The sequence below is a fragment of the Hypanus sabinus genome, chromosome 25 (genome assembly GCF_030144855.1).
Source record: "Hypanus sabinus isolate sHypSab1 chromosome 25, sHypSab1.hap1, whole genome shotgun sequence".
Lineage (NCBI taxonomy): Eukaryota > Metazoa > Chordata > Chondrichthyes > Myliobatiformes > Dasyatidae > Hypanus > Hypanus sabinus.
The window spans coordinates 7587827-7610686 of record NC_082730.1 but is presented as its reverse complement, the minus strand read 5'-3'; the positions used below and the strand labels follow the sequence as shown (position 1 = coordinate 7610686).

At 42.9% G+C, this 22860-nt stretch overlaps 1 protein-coding gene across 1 annotated transcript; it reads right to left on the bottom strand.

Moving 5' to 3' along the window:
• Nucleotides 1–11565: 11565 nt before the first annotated feature.
• On the bottom strand, nucleotides 11566–22768 carry atp5pb (ATP synthase peripheral stalk-membrane subunit b; the record flags this gene model as incomplete). The annotated part of the gene is made up of 7 exons (XM_059949795.1): nucleotides 11566–11782; nucleotides 13092–13271; nucleotides 15412–15537; nucleotides 15862–16025; nucleotides 16862–17007; nucleotides 17306–17342; nucleotides 22507–22768. Coding segments are annotated over 7 exons (987 nt in total), but the record flags the coding sequence as incomplete, so codon positions are not given.
• Between the last annotated feature and the right edge of the window lie 92 nt (nucleotides 22769–22860).

Here is a 22860-nt window from a genome sequence, read left to right as displayed (position 1 = left end):
CTTTTCTAGATAGACAACACACACGATGCTGGAGGAACTCCGCAGGTCAGGCAGACAGAATGCGTCTGGTTGACACCGCTCATCAGGACTGAATGATCAGAGGGAAGGTAGGCCGTAGAAAGAGGTGGAGGAAGAGCTGGCTGGTGGATTCATGTGAGGATGGTGATAGGCAGATGGAGGGGTGAAGAGTGAGAATAGTGACTGAGGCTGGGTAGTGATGGGTGGATCCAGGTGAGGAGGAGCGATAGGCAAATGGATGTGGGGGGGAGTGGGAATGAAGTCAGAGACTGAGATGGATCTAGGTGGGGAGGAGTGATAGTCAGATGGAGGAAGGGAGGTGAGAACAGCAACAGAGGTAGGGAGGTGATGGGTGGAAGTGGCAAAGGGATCTGATAGGAGAGGAACCAAATGAGGGAGGTGAAGAGGGCAGATGGGATCAGAAGAGAGAGGGGAAATGTAAATGTAGAACTGGGAACATAGAACTGTTCTGATCATGAACGGGCCCTTCAGCCCACAATACTGTGCAGAACCAATTTAGCTAATGGCACATCATTCCTTCAGTTTGCACATGGTCCCTATCGCTCCTTTCTCTGTATATTCATCCTCCCATCCAAGAGCTTCTCAAACCTCCATCTCACCCTCCTCCACCTCCACCTGATAACACTTTCCAAGTACTGACCCTTCCCCATGGAAATAAAACTTGCCCTGCCCATCTCCCTAGAACCTCCCCCACTTCATCTTAAACGCGCACTCTCTAGTATTAGACATTAAAACTCTGGGAAATAGATACCAGCTTTTCACTCTATCTGTGCCTTTTATAATTTTATAAAATTCTATCAGAAGACCCCCATGCTCCAGGGGAAACTGCCCGAGTTCATCCGACCCTTTCTCACAGTGCACAGTGGACGTGCATGTGGGTGATGGTCATCTTCGCTTCGAATTCCAGCATCTGTAGTCACTTGTCTCTCTTGGTAGACACCTTCAGGGTTTAATCAATACCCCTTTGCGCCTTTATACAGTAAGTGGAAGAAGTGATTTGTTGAAGCATATTACTTTCTCAATGCTCCACAATGGACAACGTGCATTCTCCTCAGAACTTTAAAATGTCACCTTGGGCACAGAACCAACTTTGGAATGGCATTGTAGCATTGCGGTTAGCGTTAGGCTTTACATGGCCAGTGACCAGTCGTCAGGTTTCAATTGTCACAGCTGTCTATAAGAGGTTCGCATGTTCTCCCCGTGAGCGCATCAGTTTCCTCCGGGTGCTCCGGTTTCCTCCCACAGTCCAAAGGGTTGCTAAGCTGTGGGCAAGCTACGTTGGCACCGGAAACATGGTGACACTATGCCCTCAGTACATCCTCGACCATGTACACCAACCATGCATTTTACTGGACGTTTCAATGCACATGTGACAAATAGAGCCAATCTAATTCACTGTTTACAATTCAGTGGAGGCATGTGTCATCTGAGGGTGTAAAAATAGATTTTTTTTAAACAGAGGATACAGCAGCTCCCCTAGCTGGATATAAAAATTCCCACAACACTACTTCGAAGACCAGTCAGGGCAGCAATTCAGGTGGAATTATATCCTTCATGGTTGTCACAAGGAAGAAAGAAATACAGGATTGTCAACTGAAAGTGGACAACAAAATAATCAAACAAACATGGAAGTTCAGTTAGTTAGGGAGCACGATCACATCTGATAGTAGGGATGATGTTGAATTTAGAAGGATTGTGATTGCTGAATGTACTTTCAAGCATTTGAGAAAGTTTCTAAAGAATAACAAGTTCTATCAGCTCGAAACTCAGAGTGCTGCAATGCTACGTTCATTCCACACTAACACACGGAAACAAATGATGGCCAACATCGAAGCAAAATGAGGGAAGACTCGAAGCTACAGAAACGTGGTTTTTGAGAAGAATGATGCAAATATCAGGGAAGGACAGAGTGACAAAAAGGCAGGAGCTGGAATTTCTGAGAAGTTTTTTGAGGGAAGAGAATCAGAATCAGAATCAGACTTTAATCGCCAAGTACCTGTGCACATACAAGGAATTTACTTCCGGCAGATGTTGTCTCTGTGCTCATAACAATAATAATGATATATATAAATGAAAATATAGATTATACATACAAGTAGTGCAATCCAAGTAATAGTTAGCCGACAGTTAACCGGCGGTTAACTGTTCAGCAAAGTGACCGCAGTAGGGAAAAAACTTCTCCAGTGCCTATTAGTCTTAGTCTGGAGGGATCTGAAGCGCCTACCAGACGGAAGCAGCTCAAACAGAACTCAAACGTCTTGCAATGATGGGAAAAACTGATGGAAGAAAAAATCACGGTCGACAGCACATGACACCCATGATCAACATCAAAGAATGGACGCGCAAAAGTTTTGAAGAACTTAGTAGATCTTCTCTGATTGCCCACGTCATATGACACGGAGCATAGAGATGATGCTGGTGGTGATGATTCAGGAGCTCTGTAGGGACTCTCCTGGGCAAAAACCCAGCTGCTGTATTTTCCATATTGCAGTCCTAACCCTTCAAAGAATTTCATCATCTGCAGAGTACCTTTGGGTGTTGAGTGGCATTTCGGAAATACAGGACGTTTGGAAATTGCTTGCAGTGTCGCACATTGTCATGGAAAGCACATCTGCCCACAGCACCTCTTACAGGAAGGAAAAAATGAGGTTTATAATTGTGCTGTAGGAAGGGTCATTGATAAATTCTCAAGGAAATGGGAAATGGCCTTGACCGTTTACTGGTAATGCTGCAAGAATTAAAATATAAAAAGGCAAATTATCCCTTGATGACATAGTACCTGCAGGAGAAAGACTTTGTAGTCACATGACAGGAAATTGTCTTGCTGAAATTGGTGGAAGACACTGTTTTCCAACTTGCCAAGGGCAGGGAACAGATTTGTCACTCAGCTATCCAAGAACACCTGACGTAACCTCATTATTGGCCTACTATTTTTATTGTCATGGGTGTTTCTTGCTGAATTATCAATGCAAATTTGTGATTTATTCTGTTACTGTCACTCCCAGATCCTGAATGCTAATATTGGAAATGTTCCCACAATTCTACTGTCCAAATCAGAATCAGGATAAATATCACTAGCATGTCATGAAATATGTTGCTTTGTGGAAGCAGTACATTTTGATACATGTAGTGTTTTAAAAACTATAAATTACAATAGAAATGTGCATGCAAAAAAATAATTCTGTAGTGCAAATAGAGAGCAAAAAAAGGAAAATAGTGAGGTGGTGTTCATGGGTTTATTATTATTTATTAGGAAATCTGATAGTGAAGGGAAGAAGCTGTTCTTAAAACATTGATTGTGTACCTTCAGGTTCCTGGACCTTCTCCTTGATGAGAAGAAGACATGTCCTGAGTGATGGGGCTCCTTAATGATGGATGCTGCCTATTTGAAGCATTGCCTTTTGAATATATCCTCGGTACTGGGGGAAGCTAGTGCCCATGATGGAGCTAGCTGAGCTTGCCCGTCTATATCAGGTGGTGATGCAACCAGTTAGAATGCTCTCCATGTTAGATCTGTAGAAACTAATGAGTAACTTTGGTGACATACCAAGCTTTCTCAAGCTGTTCATGAAATACGGTTTATTTTCATTGCATCAGTATGTTGGGCCCTGGATTGATCCTCAGAGATGTTGACACCCAGGATCTTGAGATTGCTCACCCTTTCCACTGCTGATCTCTCAATGAGGACTGACACGTGTTCCCTTGACTTTCCCTTCCTGAAGGCCACAATCAATTCCTTATCAATTAGTCTTTCTGACGTTGAGTGCGAGGTTTTGTTGCGACACAACTCAATCAGCTGATCTACCTCCTCATCATCATCTGAAATTCTGCCAACAACAGTTCTGTCATTGGCAAAGTTATAGATGGCTTCTGAGTTGTGTGTAACCACACAGTTGTGGGAGTAGGTGTGTCGGGCTGGAATCCCAACTCTGATCCCTGGAGCTACAGTCAGAGGCAAATTTCAACAGACTGGCAGAATGGTCAATATCTGAGCAGTATATCCTGAAGTTCAAGAATACTGGATGTTAGTGGTGTGTTCTGCAATAGATATGCTTTTGCTGTTTCAGTGGAATGGGTCTGCAAATCTCTGCAGATCAGTGGGGGAGTCAAAGGCACGATGTCTGTGTGTCTATTTTCACTTCTGCATCTGAAGTCGAGTCCATTGGAGTCTGGAGTTTGAAGGATATGGACTGTCTTGGGGTTAGAACACTGTATGTGGGAGGGAGGGAAGAATAAGGATTGTTTTGTTGCTTGTTGTGTCGAGTACTGCGCTCCGCTGAGCGTAGTGGACATGATATATTGGTGTAGAGTGTGTGGCATCAGGTGCGGGCTGCCTCGGGTGTGTTGGTTCTATTTCACTGTATATTCTGATGCATATGTGATAAATAAACTTGAATCTTGAGTCTATAATGAACAGAAGAGATTCTGCAGGTGCTGGAAATCTTCAGCAGCTCACAAAATGCTGAAGGAACACAGCAAGTCAGGCAGCATCTATGGGAGGGCACAAATAGTCTATGTTTCAGTCATGACCCTTCATCAGTGGAGTTGTTAGGAAGTGAGGGGAAGCAAGTCGAATGTGGACAAGAAATGGACAGGTCCTTACCTAACCTCACTATTTAGATACAGGCATTACTGTACAATGTTAATAAGTGTCCATTGAAAGTAAAATGTGCAGGAACTGTGTTAAAGGATGATATAATTTCAGGCACCACTCCTATTTATTCATTGTGGTAATTGTATGCATACTTGGCATCTCCTTTGCTTCACTGCCCTTCCCTATCTGCCCTGAGGGGAAGTGTTGAAGTGCTGAACTGGCTCTGAATGGCTACATAAATACAGGAGATTGTGTAGATGCTGTAAATCCGGAGTAACTCACACAAAACGCTGGAGGAACTCCACTGTGAAGTCTCTACATGATGCATCTACCCTGAAGAAGTATCAAATCTTTTCTTCAACTGGAGTTCAGTGAGGCCCTCTTTCACAACTCCCCTTCTGTGATCTCTGCTGCTCTCAACTCTTGGACCATGTATCACCATCACCTTCCAGTTTGTCCCCTCACCTTCCTCCTACCTTTTTATTCTGGCTTCATCCCCCTTCCTTTACAGTCCAGATGAAGGGTCTCAGCCCAAAAACATATTCTTCTTCATTGCCACCACCTGACCTGCTGAGTTCCTTTAGCATTTTGTGTGTGTTACGTTGAATGGCTGCAGCCTTTCTGAAGAAGGCCGTCCCATTTCTCAGAGTTAGACCCAGTAGTGAGATATTTCAAGTCAGGGTGGTGCCCAGCTTGGAGGGGAACTGCAGCTAATGCTCACTGCTGTGCCTGCTGGCCTTGTCTATCTCAGTGGTACTTTAGAGCTGCTGTCATCGTGCTGGGTGAATCACGTCACTGATTCATTGAATCAGGGGGGATAACTTTACTCAACTTTGCTCAAAGTCAAAGTAGATTTATTATCGAAGTAATATATCTCATCATATACAATCCTGAGTATCATGAGTAAACACAGTAAATCCAAGAAACACAATAAAATCAATGAAAGATCACATCAAACAATCAGTATGCAAAAAACAGTGTAAATACAAAAGAGAACATAATAATAACAACAATAAATACATAAGCAATAACTCGAGAACATGAGATGGAGTCCTTGAAAGTAAGTCCATTGGTTGTGGGAACAGTTCAATGGCGGGACAAGTGAAGTTATCCCTCTGGTTAAAGAGTCTGATAGTTGAGGGGTACCTGGACCTGGTAGTGTGAGTCCTGAGGTTACAGTACCTTCTTCCTGATGGCAGCAGTAAGAAGAGAGTATGGCCTGGATAGTGGGGGTCCCTGATTGTGGATGCTGCTTTCCTGCAACAGTGCTCCATGTAGATGTGCTCAGTGGTGGGGAGGGCTTTACCTGCAAAGGACTGGGCTGTATCCACTACTTCTTGTAGGATTTTCTGTTCAAGGGCATTGGTGTTTCCATACCAGGCTGTAATACAACCAGTCAATGGACTCTCCAGCACATACCTATAGAAGTTTGTCACAGTTTGAGATGAGTGATCACAAACTCCTAAAGAAGTTGAGGTGCTGCTGTGCTTTCTTGCATGTGTGCGCTGGGCCCAGGACAACTCTGAAATCAAGGCACCAAGGAATTTAAAGTTACGGATCCTCTCCAACTCAGATCCTCCAATGAGGACTGGCTCATGGACCTCCAGCTTCCTCCTCCTGAAGTCAATGATCAGCTCCTTGCGCTTCCTGCCGTTATGAGTGTTGTGGCACCACTCAGCCAGGTTTTCAGTCTCCCTCCTATTTGCTGATTTGTCACCTCCTTGGATTCAGCCCACAACAGTGGCCATCAGCAAACTTGAAAATGCCACTGGAGCTGTGCCTATCCACATAGTCATAAGGGTAAAGTGAGTAGAGCAGGGGGCTAAGCACACAACCTTGAGGTGCACCTTGGCTGATGGAGGTTGTGGAGATGTTTTTGCTAATCCGATCTGACTAGAGTCTGCAAGGGAGAAAGTTGCAGATCCACTTGCACAAGGAGGTATTGAGGCCAAGATCTTGAAGCTTATTGATTAGTTTAGAGGGGATGAAGGCATTCAATGCTGACCGGTAATCAATAAACAGTGTCCTGATATATGCATCTTTGCAGTCCTGATGTCCCAGGACCAAGCGAAGAACCAGTGAGATGGCATCTGCTCTGGACCTGTTGATGCAGTAGGCAAATTGAAGCAGATCCCAGTCGCTTCTCAGGCAGGAGCTGATATGTTTCATCACCAAACTCTCAAAAAACTCCATCATTGTGCATGGGAAATAGTCATTGAGGCAGGTTACGACGTTCTTCTCAGGTACCAGTATAAATGAAGGCTGCTTGAAGAATGTGGGTACCTCAGACTGCCGAAGCGAGAGGTTAAAGATCTCAGTGAGCACTCTAGTCAGTTGATCAGCACAGGTTTTTAGTACTTGGCCAGCTACCCCTTCTGAGCCCGATGCTTTTCGTGGGTTCACCCTCCTGAAGGCTGCTCGCATGTTGGTCTCAGAGACTGAAATCACAGGATCTTTGGAGCTGTGGGAGCTCATGATGGTTCCCATTGCTGCCTGTAAGGAGCTTGTACGCTCTCCCTGTGACCACGTGGGTTTCCACCGGGTGCTTCGGTTTCCTCCTACAGTCCAAAGATGTTTCGGTTGGTAGGTTAATTGGTCATTGCAAATTGTCCCGTGATTTGGCTAGGATTAAATTCAGGGGATTGCTGGTCAATTAACCATTACTGAACTTTTAGTGAAGTTTTCACTTAGTTAGGTTGGCCAATGTCACTATTTTGGGACTAGAATCACAGAGCACTATAAGGCAGAAACAGGCCCCTCAGACCACCTACTCTGTGACAAACTGTTATTTTTCCTAGCCCCATCGACCTCACCCTGGACCAGAGCCCTCCATTCTCCTCCCATCCAAAAATGAGAAAACAAACATTAGATCTGATTTTGGTACCAATGCAGAACATCAGTCACAATATATATCCAGAACTCCACAGAGCCTGAGGCAGTCAGCGCATGAGTTTTGTTACAGCACTTTCCAAAGACAGCAATGTTAGAAGACCATAAGACATAGGAGTAAAATTAGGCCATTCAGCTCATCGAGTCCACTCTGCCATTCCATCTTCACTGATTCATTATCCCTCTCAACCCTATTCTACTGTCTTCCCCCGTAACCTTCGATGTTCTAACTAATCAAGAACATATCAACTTCTGCTTTATATATACCCAATGAATTGGCCTCCACAGCCATCTGTGGCAATAAATTCCACAGATTCATTATCCTCTGGCTAAAAAGATTCCTACTCCTTCTATTCTGAAGCTGTGCCTCTTGTCCTAGACACCCCCCCCCCCATTATCGGAAACATCCTCTCCACATTCACACTACATTGGCCTTTCAATATTCGATAGGTTTCAATGAGATTTCCCCCCTCAATTTCTAAACACCAGTAAATACTGGCCCAGAGTCATCAAATGCTCCTCGTATGTTAACCCTTTTACTCCTAGAATCATTCTCATGAACCTCCTCTGGACCATCTCTAATGCCAGCACATCTTTTAGACCATAAGACATAGGGGCAGAATTAGGCTATTTGATCAATCAAGTCTGATCCAACATTTCTTCATGGCTGATCCATTTTTCCTCTCAGCCCCAATCACCTGCCTTCTCCTTGTATCCCTTCATGCCCCTACCAATCAAGAATTAACCTCTGCCTTAAATATGCATGCAGACTTGGCCTCTGCAGCTGCCCTTGGCAAAGAATTCCAGATTCACCACTCTGTTCTAAAAAGACACCCCTCTATTCTGAGGCTACGTCCTCTAGACTTTGACTCTCCACCATAGGAAACCTCCTCTCCACATCCACTCTATCAAGGCTTTTCACCATTCAATAGGTTTCAATGATGTCACCTTTCATTTTTCTGAATTCCAGTGAAAACAGGCCCAGAGCCATCAAACGCTCTTCATGAGAAGCTGTTGAAGCCTGGAGTAATTTTCATGAAGCTCCTTTGAACCCTCTGTAGTTTCAGCACATTCTTTCTGAAATTTCCCAAAACTGCTCACAATACTCTGTGGTGAACTACATATACCTGTCTGGACACGCCACTCTGCTGACTGTTCCTGTGGCTCCTCCCACGGACCCCTGTATAAAGGCGATTGGAGGCACTGCTCCTCCCTCAGTCTCCAGGATGTTGTGTAGTGGTCTCTTGCTGCTAATAAAAGCCTATCGTTCACCTCCCTTCTCCGAGAGTTATTGATGGTGCATCATACTCCAAGTGAGACCTCACCTGTTTTGATAAAGTCTCAACATTGCTTTTATATTCTACTCCTGTTGAAATGAATGCTAATATCATATTTGCCTTCCTCACCACAGACTCAACCTGCAAACTAACCTTTAGGGAATCCTGCACAAGGACTCCCAACTCCTTTTGCACCTCAGTTTTGTTGTATTTTCTCTCCATTAACTTTTCTGAGTTAAAGGGCCCAAAACTGCTCACACTACTCCAGACAACATTTGTAGTCTGACCAATGTTTTATAAGCCTCACCATTATATCCTTTTTTGGACTAACTAAACATGTTTTAGCAGTGACACTAGAGCATAAATGTTAACCAAAGTACTGGCTTCATTCTCTAAATTCTTTATGCCCAAATTGGCATATTCAGTGTTGGCATAAATGGCTTGGAGAGATAGCAACACACTATCATGGCAGAACATTCACCACTGCACTGGTTAAGATAAAGCCATGAGCAATGCAGCATGGACACAGGCCCTTTGGCTCTATCAGTTTATGCCACCTAGGGCACTCACGAACCTACTCCCAATTTCCTGCATTTGGCCAATACCCTTCCAAACACCACCTCCCAATGATGCATGCTCAAATAAATTCTGGAAGCAATGGCTGTTACTGTACTGTACTGTATATGTAAAACGGTTGGGGGGGGGGGGGGGGAATACAGTGACATGCAAAAGTTTGGGTACCCCTGGTCAAAATTCCTGTTACTGTGAATAGCTAAGCGAGTAAAAGATGACCTGATTTCCAAAAGGAATATAGTTAAAGATGATACATTTCTTTAATATTTTAAGCAAGATTACTTTTTTATTTCCATCTTTTACAGTTTCAAAATAACAAAGAAGGAAAAGGGCCTGAAGCAAAAGTTTGGGCACCCTGCATGGTCAGTACTTAGTAACACCCCCTTTGGCAAGTATCACAGCTTATAAATGTTTTCTGTAGCCAGCTAAGAGTCTTTCAATCCTTGTTTGGGGGATTTTCACCCATTCTTCCTTGCAAAAGTCTTCTAGTTCTGTGAGATTCCTGGGCCGTCTTGCATGCACTGCTCTTTTGAGGTCTAGCCACAGATTTTTGATGATGTTTAGGTCAGGGAACTGTGAGGGCCATGGCAAAACCTTCAGCTTGTGCCTCTTGAAGTAGTCCATTGGAGATTTTGAGGTGTGTTTAGGATCATTATCCTGTTGTAGAAGCCATCCTCTTTTCACCTTCAGCTTTTTTACAGATGGTGTGATGTTTGCTTCCAGAATTTGCTGGTATTTAATTGAATTTATTCTACCCTCTACCAGTGAAATGTTCCCCGTGCCACTGGCTGCAACACAAGCCTAAAGCATGATCGATCCACCCCTTATCCAGAGGATATTTAAAATGTAAATTTATTATATGTCAAAAGCAGCAATTATTGTTCATGGATTTTAAGTCAATCATTTTGAAGCAGGTGAATTAATATTCAGTTTTCTTTGATTTTACATGCTACATCATGGCCCCAGCAAGAACCTTATCATGGTATGGCTGTATGAATGTGCTGCAATTTCCAGTTCATTATACACCTACTGGCAGAATGGCTCACATACAAATCCCAGTCTTACACCTCAAGAGCTTGAGTTAGCCAAACAAAGAAACCAATGTTACAATAGTAAACACAAGAGATCCTGTAGATGCTGGAAATCCTGAACAACATGCATATATATAATGCTGGAGGAATTGTGTGCAGTTTTGGGCCCTTTAACTAAAAATGAATGTGCTGGCATTGCAGAGGGTATGGATGATGGGTGGATGCAGAGAGAATGATCCCAGGATTAACATATGAGGAGTGTTTGATTCCTCTGGGCCTGTACATATAGAAAAATGAGGGTTCCTTTAAAGAGGGTGGTGAATCAATGGGATTAATTGCCACAGACGTCTGTGGGGAACAAGTCATTGGGTATACTTAAAGCGGAAGTCGATAGGTTCTTGATTAGTAAGGAGATGAAAGGTTATGGGGAGAAGGCAGGATTGAGAGGGAAAGTAAATCAGCCACGACCAAAGTAAATGGCCCATGATTCATGATCAATTTCTGTTCCTATGTCTTAGGCTTTATGATCTAACTCAGCAGGTCAGTCAGCCATCTATGGAGAACAGTCAATGTTTCGGGCTGAAAGCCTTCATCAGGTCGTGATATATTATGAACTTAAGGTATAGGAGCAGAATTAGACAATTTGGCCTATCGAGCCTGCCCTGTCATTTCATCATGGCTGATCCATTTTCCCTCTCAGTCCCAGTCTCCTGCCTTCACCCTGTAATTCTTCATGTCCTAACTAATTAAGAACCTATCAACATCTGCCCAACAACTTGGGTCTCCACAGCCACTTGTGGCAACAAATTCCACAGATGCTCCATTTAACTGCTTAGTCCCTCTATAGATGCTGTCTAAGCTGCTGAGTTCCTCCAGCATTATACTCAATGTCAAAATGGAATACCGAGGTCACATTGTACGTGGGTTCAGAAACTGGATCTTGAACATTTTCATTAAGTTAGTCATCTGAACATACATTGTCACAGATATGAGAAGTTTTAAAAAATTGCAATGCAAAGGATTTTTAACAGAAACATTAACTGTTTCTCTAACAGACACTGACTAACCTGCTGAATGGTTCCAGTATTTTTTTATATTACAGATAGTTCACTGTTTGCAATTATTAATGGCAAATAAACAGTAATGAAAAACAGGAGCGATGTGGAGGTTTATCAGCACTGCATTTAATGTTTCTTCACAGGTTTTCAGAACATTTCAGTCAGTGCAGTTTTTTGGAATATTCCATCTTTTTCAAAGTTACACATACAGAGTAAGTTGGTTAAGTGGATAGTAATTTTGGACTAAGGTTAGGCATTTGCCTGAGCAGTCTTTGACAGCACCTTCAGATCGGCGATGCACTTGGCAATGCTCTCCTTCTCCTAGGAAGAGATAGAGCAAGAGATTAGCAAAACTTCCATTCTTTTACGATACAGGAAGACTGTGTTCTAAGAATTATAAAGAAGTATAGTACAGAAACAGGCCTATTGGCCCATCTAGCCCATGCCGGACCATTTAAACTGTTTACTCCCATTGATCTGCACCCGGATCATAGCCCTCCATACCCCTATCGTCCATGTACCTATCCAAAGTTTGCTTAACTGTTGAAATCAAGCTTGCATGCACCACTTGCGCTGGTAGCTTGTTCCACACTCTTATGACCCTCTGAGTGAAGTTGCCCCTCATGTTTCCTTTAAACGTTTCACCTTTCACCCTTAACCCATGACATCTGGTTGTAGTCCTACCCAATCCCAGTGGGAAAAACCTGTTTGCATCTATACCCCTCAATTTTGTACAGCACTATCAAATTTCCTCTCGATCTTCGATGTTCTAAGGAATAAAGGCCTTGCCTATTCAATCTTATAACTCAGGTCCTCCAGACCCACCAACACCCTTGTAAATTTTCTCTATATTCTTTCAATCTTATTTACATCTTTCCTAAAGGAAGATTAGAAGACTAAAGACACATTCTGTGCATTTGAACATTCCAGCCATTTGGTCAGCAGAGGCTTTCAATACCCAACCACTGGGGCCTAATGCCTTGCCAGAGTTCATCCTCTTGAAAGATGTTCTGAAACTGGCCTCTAGCCTGTCCCTGAGTTCAGTCAGATCCAAAATTACAGCTGTTGACCAGGGCTTTGTTCCCCACAAATAAGACAGCAAATAAAATCACTAAACAAATGTATTCACTATTGTGATTTAAATACTGAATATGCATGAGGCCTTACTCTACTCCAGTGAGATCCAGTGGCCAGGAAGGCCCTTGTGGAGAGCGACAATGATGACAAATCACAGAAATAGTCATGATCATCTACAGTAACCAAGGAAGACCCAATTGTGTCGACTTCCCGTATCACTAGACCTGGACTTCTGAGGTCGAGAGTGGAACCGCCCCAGTGCAATGACTTTTCCACTTTAAAAACTCTCCCACACATTTCCTGTCATCATCAGAAACGATGGACAACTACTCAATGCATATGGTAAATGAGATAACATGTAGTATCCCTACAGAAAATAAAGAGTTGTATCTCCAGCTGTCCCGAACAGAGATGCAACGCCAGCAGTGAAGGCACATCGAGACATGGCTTTACACTCAACACCAGAGCTAGTCATTTGCTGCTGTTTCTACATGAATTCTTGGTGATGTGTAGAACAACCGCAGTGGCTCTTTTGCCTCACAGCACCACCCACCTGCTGCGGTGTGATGCTCTGGATTACACTCTTCTCAACCCAGTTAGCCATGTACTCTTGAGCGAGCCGTCGCTGCAGTTGCTGGAGGCTGACTTGGTAATCCAGTCGCTTCTTCACTGCATCGTACACCATGTGCAGACGCTCACGGTAGTTAGTTTCCAGAATCATTGCAACGTTATTCTGTAAACAAAACAGCAGCAAATCAGCAACTTGCAGGGGTATTTTTGCTTAATTGCATTTGTAACTTGACTCGCTAGCCATTATTACATGTCTTAATATATCCACTGAGAGGTAACCATCTCTCTGACCATTTAAATCATTACAGAACTTCGAGCTTGCCCTAAAGCCTTCCCATCTCACTTTCATGGGTAGTTTTTGTAGTGAAATGCCTGTATTTTGTCAGCAATAAAATACTGAAACCTCAGTGGATCAGTCAGTATTGTAGATGAACTTGAACCAGTCATTGAAACTGGAAATATTAGAAAATATATAGTGCAGGAAGGAAAAAGAGTCAAGAGAAAATTTGGGAAGTACAACCATCAACAATGGAAAAATTAAGATGAAAGCAAGGATTTTAAAGTAGTTATAAACACAAAAGATTCTACAGACGCTGGAAATTCAGAAAACAAAGCACAATCTTTAAGAAATTTAGTGGAGTGTCGGAAAACACTGTTTTTAATTTTTTTTATAAGATGAATTAATGTAAGACTAAAGTTGTACTTTAATCATTTGTACTTTCTTCACAGTATGCGGTGGGTTGTCCCCACTTACTGGCAGAAAGCGGTATAGCAGTTAAACTAAAGGTTTATCACCTTTCTCATTTTTCATTGGCCCATGTGATGTAATTATGTAATCACTGATTAGTTTCATTTATCTCAGGAATTTCTCTTCGAGCCATGCCACCCCAGAAACCCCTGACAGCCCTGAATTAGCTCTAACTTAATCACAGGACAAGTTGTAATGACCAATTAACCCACCCAGTATGTTTTTGGACTGTGGTTGGAAACCAGAGTACCTGGGGGAAACCCACAGATTCCAAAGGGAGGATGAACAGGTGACACCAGAATTGAACTCCAAATTCCAGAACACCCCGAGCTGTAATAGCACCACACTAACTGTTACGCTACTGTGGCACTCATGACTAAATAGCATAAAGAAAGGGTGAAACAGCGGCTAGTGGATGATCAGAACTAGATAAGGGAGAGATGATAAAAAGCAGGTGGGGGAGGGATAGAAAAGATGAATAAAGGGGAGAGAACCTGGGTGAACGGGACAGAAAGGGGAAAAAACACAGAATGGTGTCGGGTTCCTGAAAAAGGACAAATCAATGTTTATTTTCTGTGGAGTGTCACTAGGGGAATACCTGAAAAAAATTATAAAATTATGAGACAAAGATGGGATAGATAGTCCACGTCTCTATTCAAGGAAGAAGTATCAAATACTTGAGGGCAAAACTTTAAGATGAGGGGGAGAAAGATGTGTGAGGTAAGTTTTTTTAATATACAGTGGTACATGCCTGGAACACACTCCTAGGTGTAGTGTTAGAAGCTACCATGGTGATAGAAGGTAGATAAATGGATGCCTGAACAGGCAAGGAATGTATAGATAAGGATCATGTGTAGGCAGATGGAATCAGTTAAATTTGGCATCACAGTCAGCAGAGAGATTGTGGGCTGAAGGGCCTGTTTCTGAGCTATACTGTTCCATGTTCCAAATTATCTCTCATAAATTATAGCAGGAAAACTATTATAAAATTATACACACAAAATACTGGAGGAACTCAGCAGGTCAGGCAGCACCTATGGAAGTGAAAAATCAGTCAACACTTCAGATAGAGACCCTTCTTCAGGACTGAAAAGAAAGGGGCAAGATGCCAGAATAATAAGACGGAGGAGGGGAGAAGTACAATCTAGAAGGTGATCAGTGCAGCCAAGTAAGTGGGGGGGGGGGGGGGGGGTAAACAAATTGAGAAGTTGGGAGGCAATAGGTGGAAAAGGTAAAAGGCTGAGGAAGAAGAAATCTGATAGAAAAGAGTGGAATGTGGGAGAAAGGGAAGGAAGGGGGACACCAAGGGAAGGTGATAGGCAAGTGAGAAAAAGAGCAGACGTGTTTGGGGGGGGGTGGGCAAGATGGGGAACTGAAGGAAAACGTGGGGGAAAATTACCAGAAGTTGGGAGAAATTGATGCTGATGCCATCAGGTTGGAGGTACTCAGACAGAATGAGGCTTTGCTTCTCCAACCTGGGAGTGGCCTCATCGTGGCACATAGACCTCCACAGAAATAGCTACTAAAATAACAATTTAATTTATATATATTTTACCCGCTTAGCATCGAAGAGGTAATGCCGCCCTTCTATTCTCCACTGCTCCTTATTCTCCTGTTCAATGGCTTCTGTCAGACTGGCAACAGCAAGGTCTTTCACTTCTTGTGCGTTTTTAACTTTTTCCTATGATTGCAAAACAAAATTGAAAATAATGAGTTAGCAGCTGAATCATTCAGATACATCAATGATTTTCCACCAAAAAGTCATGCTTAATCAGAATACTTATTTGAAATAATTTATTTGCTCAAAACTTCCCTATGTGGTACACTTAACCAGTGGCTGAATGCCACAGACTCATTTTTAATCAGAATCTGAAATACTTTCAGTTTTCCAGGTTTTCACACAATTGGCAACTCATAGTTTGTCTCCATGGTAAAAAAAAGTCACGCAGGGTGTTGCAAAAACTGCCATCTTTGGATTAACTTCCTTTGTTAAATCTCAGAATACCTCATTCAACTTGTCAGCAAATTTTGCCACATCCTTCCCAAACTTCTTAACACTGTAGAGGATAACAATGCCAATGGAGATGGCAGTAAATGTCTCATGGTTAATGACGTAAATTTCCTTTGACAGAAGGTAAGTCAACAGTCCAGTGCCAAGCATGTAAGGTCCTAAGGAGTAAAACAAATATGAAACATTAGCATCCAAAGATAGAATCCTGGTCAATCCTTGAAACATTACACAAACTGCTGGAGTGCATGCAGAAATCACTTCAAGTCTGAAGTGCTTTTAAAAGTAGGTACTAATAATAAATGTTTTAATACAATACTAAATATTTTGCAGTAACACTCACATCAAATACACCTTACACTTTCACAGTCAATCCTGCAGATGGTAGCAAACTTCAAAATATAAACACAAGAGCTTCTGCAGATCCTGTAGTGAGCATCTCTTCATAGACAAAAATCAAAGTATATAAGCTATCTTATGTATTTGTATTTATTGTGTTTTTTTTTAAATTATTGCATTCTTCATCCTATTATGCCTTTTTGTTGAACTACATCAGAGCTCGGGCCTTGAATCTTCAGACACTAAAAATCCAGCACACACACAAAATGCTGGAAGAACTCAGCAGGTCAGGCGGCATCTGTGGAGAGAAGTAAACAGGCGCTACTTCAGGCCGACTTCCTTCCCAGTCCTGATCAAGGGTTTCAGCCTGAAATGTTGACTTACTTCTCTCCATATAAGTTGCTTGACCTGTTGTGTTCCTCCAGCATTTTGTGTGTGTTATTCATCAAAATGTACTTAGTATACTAACACATTAGAAAAACTTTGCTGACTTTATAGATAACATGCAGATAATCTGCTTTTAGGTCAAGCAGCTTAAACTAATCGCTTTAATTTTGTACTTAATGTATTTATACATCATTAACAAATGAATACAGCAAATTTGAAAGCAGAGAAATAGACTACATCAGTGGAAATTGCAAAATTATTTTGTACTGACCTGTAACTCCAGTTTTGGGGTAAAGGAAATGGAAGAATTCCTCTGGAATCAGACCAAAGCGCACCTTGCCTCCTTCTTCAGGAAGGGGAGGCACTGGTGCCCGAGACTGACAGCTAGCATGGAAATTCCTGGAAACTGGCACCAAACTGGAAGAAGAATAAATTGAGCTCAGATTTTTCAGTGATGTTGGCAAATTGCCACAACTTTAGATGCTTTTCTATCTTTCATTTTTAACTACTCCTAGACAGAATGGTAGCAATATACTTAAAACATTCCTTCTTCAAGAAAGTAAAAAAAAAACACTACTTGATCTTCTCACAGCAGATAAGTATTGATTTAATACAACTTGATGGCATAAGTGTGACAATAATGAAAAAGAAAATGCAATTACAGGAATATAATGTGTAAACTCAGCTCAGGGGCCAAGATAGAGACGCAACTTACCTTGCAGCAATAGGGGCAGATGTCTTCAGTAAGGACCCTGAAACAAAATTGTACATAATCACTTCAGAACAAATTATTTGTTGTAATACACATACTTCAATGTGGTGGTAGCTATTAGCAAAAGGAAGCAGCCTGAAAAAAGGCAGCCGGTGGCTGCTTCCTATGCTCCTTGGCTCTGGACTTGCATGTACTGATTCCACAACTGTCTGTGTAGGCGAATGACAAGTACACCAAAAACTTAATTCAGGCTCTCAACTACTGGACCTCAATTCAACACCCCCTGAAGTTGTTTCATGTACAATTAACATACAATAACAAGATACAACACCATCCTCTACATGTGAGAGTGCCTCTATACACCCTTGTATATCAGAACAATATCCCCCAGTAATTGGGTTCTCCATCTATAATGTTTAACGCTCGGGAAATGCAGGAGACACATGCCTACAGTCCACCTGGTCCCAACTTTCAAATGGAGACCAACTAGCTGTTTTTGACTTGAAAATATCTCTGAGTTTTCACCATAAAGAGAAGTTGCTTTCCAGAACAATCTCTCCCAATTAACACTATCAGTAGCCTTAACCAATGAGTTCATAATAGATTCATTCTCAATGTTAACTGGCATCGATCAAGGCTGCAGAATTTAAGTACATCAGTGGAAGTTGCAAATCTATTTCGTGCAGACCTGTAACTCCAGTTATTAAGGACCTCCATCATCTGAGACATGCCCTCTTCTCATTGCTACCATCGTGGAGGTGGTACAGGAGCTTGAAGACACACACTTAATGTTTTAGGAACAGCTTCTTCCCCTCTGTCATCAGATAATGAACCCAGGAACACTTCCCCAGTATTCTTTTCCCCTCTATCTGTATTACTAATTTATTTTTACTCCTCATTGTAACTTATAGCTTTTATTACTATGCATTACAATCTATTGCTGCTGCAAAAAAAAATTTTATTACACACATTAGTGATATCAAATCTGATTCTGATTTAGTACTGGGGTAAAGGAAATGGAAGAATTCTTCTGGAATCAAACCGAAGAGCAGCTCGCATCCTTCCTCATCATAACTCTTCTCAATTTTCCCACTGGAGTTTCTCGCCGAGTGAAACCAATTTACAGGACAAACAAGAATCTAAACTTTGTCACCTCTACACCAGAGAAAACGTCACTCCCCCCCGCTCCCAATTTCAGTTACCAATCCAGTGTGCAGGCAATGCCTAAAAACGTGCATATTATTGTCCGTCCTTCACCTTAGCTACGTCACCTGGGGAAGTCAGCTAAGGAATGGCAAATGGAATTTAAAAGAGGGCAGGGTTGTAGTTCAGCGATCTAGCGATACAAAGTATGTGCTTCCCTGAAAATGGAAACATACACATGGATAGGGTGGCGAAGGAGAGGTTCGCCGCACTTGCATTTATCAGTCAGGTCTTTGACTACAAAAATTAAGACATCACGTTACAGCTGTACAAGATGTTAGTGTGACCACACAAAGTATCGTGTGCAGTTCTGGTCAAGTGGCTATAGAAAGGATGTCATTACACTAGGATCTGCCCAACTAGTCTCTTTTTTTTGCATATTGGTTATTTGACAATGTGTTGTTTTGTTTTATACAGCAGGTGTTTTTCTCCACACTTCTAATTGGTTTTTGGCAAGCCACTCCTCCAGTCTGCAGCCACATCAATGGACCGTGGCAAAGCCATCTTGGATCTTGGCAAGAGGGCATGTTTGGACCAGGTGGAGTTCGTCCTGGGTTGGGGCACCAGAGGGGCAAGCTGGGATTTGTTGGACACCCCGTTGGTGTAGTGTTTACGCTGCCTTGGCAGGACGAATTCTGAGTCCATTTGCGGCTGTCCAGCTTTTTCTGGTAGCTGTAGTAAAGCTCGGGAGGAGCAAGGTAGAGTCGACCATCATATCTCGGCCGCGGGGAAGGGGTGCGTGTTGGTGTGCCAGTATTCAGCGCGTTCATCATAGGTTCTTTAAATTGTAGAAAAGTTTTCATGATTTGAGTTGAGAATTTGGGGGGAGCATTTTCGATGAGTTTACAAACTAGAATGTTGTTGGACATATTGTGGATATGCTTGTAGAATTTTGCTGAAGCTGCTCTTCTATGGATGCTATTCCACTCATTGTTGGGAGCCAATGGACAGCTGTGGACTTTAGGGCTCCTGAGATTATTCTCATAGAAGTAGTGTACTGATGATGTTTGTAGGATTGACTGGTCAGCACCCCATTTGTTTCTTGCTATCTTCCTGATCACGGCCATTCTGGATTTTAGTTTATTTGCAACACTTCGAAGGTGGATCTTGTATGAGAGAGTTTGATCTAGCTGGCTCCTAAATACTCTGGGTGTGGATTTTTGAGTAGCTTTTTGTCATTTAGTTTGATACTGAGTTCAAGTTTGGTTAGTTGGTTGTCCAGATGAAATATGGAAGTTACTGTTTTGATGACATTCATATTTAGGTACCTCTTGGAAAAGCAGTTGGATAGGGAGTTGATACCTTGGATAAGGTTTTCTTTCCAATGGATTTCACACTGTTTAATTGGAAGGCTTTGGCCCAGTCATCAGCATGTCCAAATGTAGCAGATTTGATTTCAGGGAGGTCACTGAGGTACAAACTGAACAAGGCTGAAGCCAGAACTGAGCCTTGCAGGACACCACTGCAGCATTTCATATGAAACTAGAGTCACTTCTTGGGTAGGCGAAGAAAGAATGGATGTCTGTTATTCAGTGGAGATGTAGGATCTTTTTACATGTGATCATTCGGGCTAGTTTTAACACTAACCCTTGGTTCCAAATGGTGTCATATGCAGTGGATAAGTCAATTTAAATTGCTCCTGTTTTCTTTTTGAGTTCAAACCCTGACTTGATGTACGATGTGAGGACAAGAACTTGTTCACTGGTGTTATGGTGTTATCTGAAGTCAGCTTGTTCAATCGGTATTATCAGAGGTAATAACCTGGATAAAGTAATGCACTCAAGAAATTTGTAGGGACAGCAGAGGAGAGAAATTAGGCAGTAACTTGCTGGATAATCTGCAGGCTTTCCTGGTTTAGGTATCACAATGACTTTGGCATGTTTCCAGGTGTTATTGTTTTGACATCAGTGAGAGCACTAATTGGCCAATTGATATCCCCACTTCCAAGACATTTCAACATCTCTGGATAGATACTGTTGATGCTGGTGGCTTTTGCTAAATTAGTGCATTGCAAGGAGGATTTTACTTCGGCAGGTGTTATTGGAAATATAAGTGTTTCAACATCTTCTGGCACACTACTTCAAATTTTTAGTATTTGTGTTGGACCTCTGTTTCGAATTTATGATTAGGAGTGTGCATTCCTCTTTGATGTGTTTTGCTACTGTGTCTGTACTGACTGGATAACTGGCTTGTTGCTTTGGTGCTGCATTGGGGTCTAGTTTTTTTGACGAGGGTTCATGCAGGTTTACTGGAGTGAGTGAAATTCATGTTTTTGACTGTATCCATCTATTTCATCTGTCACTGTGAATCAATTTGAGATCATTAAATTGATTTGTTGTTTAAATAGGTTTTCCTTTTCTTTAGACCAACTAGGAATGTATTCCTCTTGGTTCTGCCTCTTTCGAGCCTATGAAATTGGTGGTGGGCGATATTCTTCTACACATATTGTCGAGTTGCAGGGTGAAATGATCCTAGTTTGCTTCTCCAAAGCTTCATCTGAGTTTTGGGATGGAGACAAGTGGGCATTCGGGATCCAGCCATTATTAGCACGGATCTGTGCTGACAATGAGGAAAATCACCAAGGAATAGCTGCGCAAACACGGGAAAATCTGCAGATGCTGCAAATTCAAGCAACACACACAAATTGGTGGAATGCAGCAGGCCAGGCAGCATCTATATGAAGTACAGTCGGCGTTTCATCCTGATGAAGGGTCTCGGCCTGAAACGTCGACTGTACTTCTTCTTATTAATGCTGCTTGGCCTGCTGCGTTCTACCAGCACTTTGTGTGTGTTGGTTGAAGGAGTAGCTGGTAGGGGTTCAAGTTGAATGTTGTTACAAAACATTGGACTGGTGTGTAAATTTGTAGCCATCTAGCTGAGGAGAATGTCCCTTTATCTTTAGGATCATACAGTAGTTGAAGGTCGTTATTAGATGCCCAGTGACTGATTGCTTCCCTGGCTGTTTTCTGAGTATCCACAACCTGTATGATGACTGTTGAAGTCTCCGAGGAATATTGCTGGGTGTATGATTTTTGTAACTGGGGATTTGGCCATTCCTTATTTGGAGCTTTATAGACATTTACTAGAATTGGATATTCTACTATTTGAATAGTAGTGTTGCAGATATTGTTATCTGGTGTGATGTCAGAGCTAGTAACTGAAATGGAAGTGAGTGAGTTTTTTTTCATAAATATCTGTCCTGTATTTCTTGTGGAATACACCTGTTACTCTATTATATCTTGCTATCCTTTGTAACCATAGTTTTCCACAAGTAATATTGTATTGATTTTCCTGGAACTGTCTGAAAGTAAATGAATCTCATTAGGATACGGTGACATGCATACTTTGAAAACAATTTTACTTTGAAAAGAAAATGCTGGAGAGATTAAGTTACAGGGAGAGTAATGTAGAAAGCAGAAGGTGAAGGTTGTTTCTCAGATGGGAGGCCAGTGACTCATGGTGCCCTGCAGGATTGGTGTTGGACCTTTTAATAGAGAAGGTTATCGTTGATCAGTTGAGGAAGTGGAAAATGGATTTCAATACAGATGAGCATAAAGTGATACATTTTAAATGTTACACTTAGTAAAGGTTGTACAATGAATGTTAGTGCACTTGGGAGTGTAATGGAACAGTGGGACCTAGCAGATCAAATGATGCATTTCTACAGCTAGGCCCCTCTGTTCCATCCTTAGAGCTCCCCCCTCCACCCACCCACCCTGTTCTCTCCACACTTAGGGTCCTGAATCCAGACCCAGCTCTCCTCATCCCATCACCTTACCATCTAATCCCTCCACCGGTGGGTCCGGTCCCCGGCATTTTTCCCTCGGCCCCCACTTCTCCCTATCCCGACACCCAAATTCTCAAGGCCCATTCCCACCCCATTCCACACCCAGGCCCTGCCCTCATCTCTCCTTCCCCCACATCCTCCGTCTCCGGTCTGCTCACCGGCCCGTGCCCTTCAGTGACCGACACCCGTCTTACTAGGCCGGACCGAGCCTTACCAGAGGCGAGCGCAGCGCGAGCCAGCATGTTGCGGCTCCGGTGGGAGAGGCGGAGCTCCGGCGGGTGGATGGGGATGAGCTGAGGGGTGGCGGGTGAGCTAAAGCCGCCACTTCTTCCCCGGTCTCTGACCTGCAGCGCAAAATGGCGGACCGGGAGTTGACGCGGGGCGAGCTGGGGCTGGGCGCGCGGCCGGCTGGGAGCTTGCGGGGCGGACTGGGGCTGGGCGCGCGGCCGGCTGGGAGCTTGCGGGGCGGACTGGTGCTAGACGCGGGGCAAGCCGGGAGCTTGCGGGGCAGACTGGGGCTGGGCGCGCGGCCGGCTGGGAGCTTGCGGGGCGGACTGGTGCTAGACGC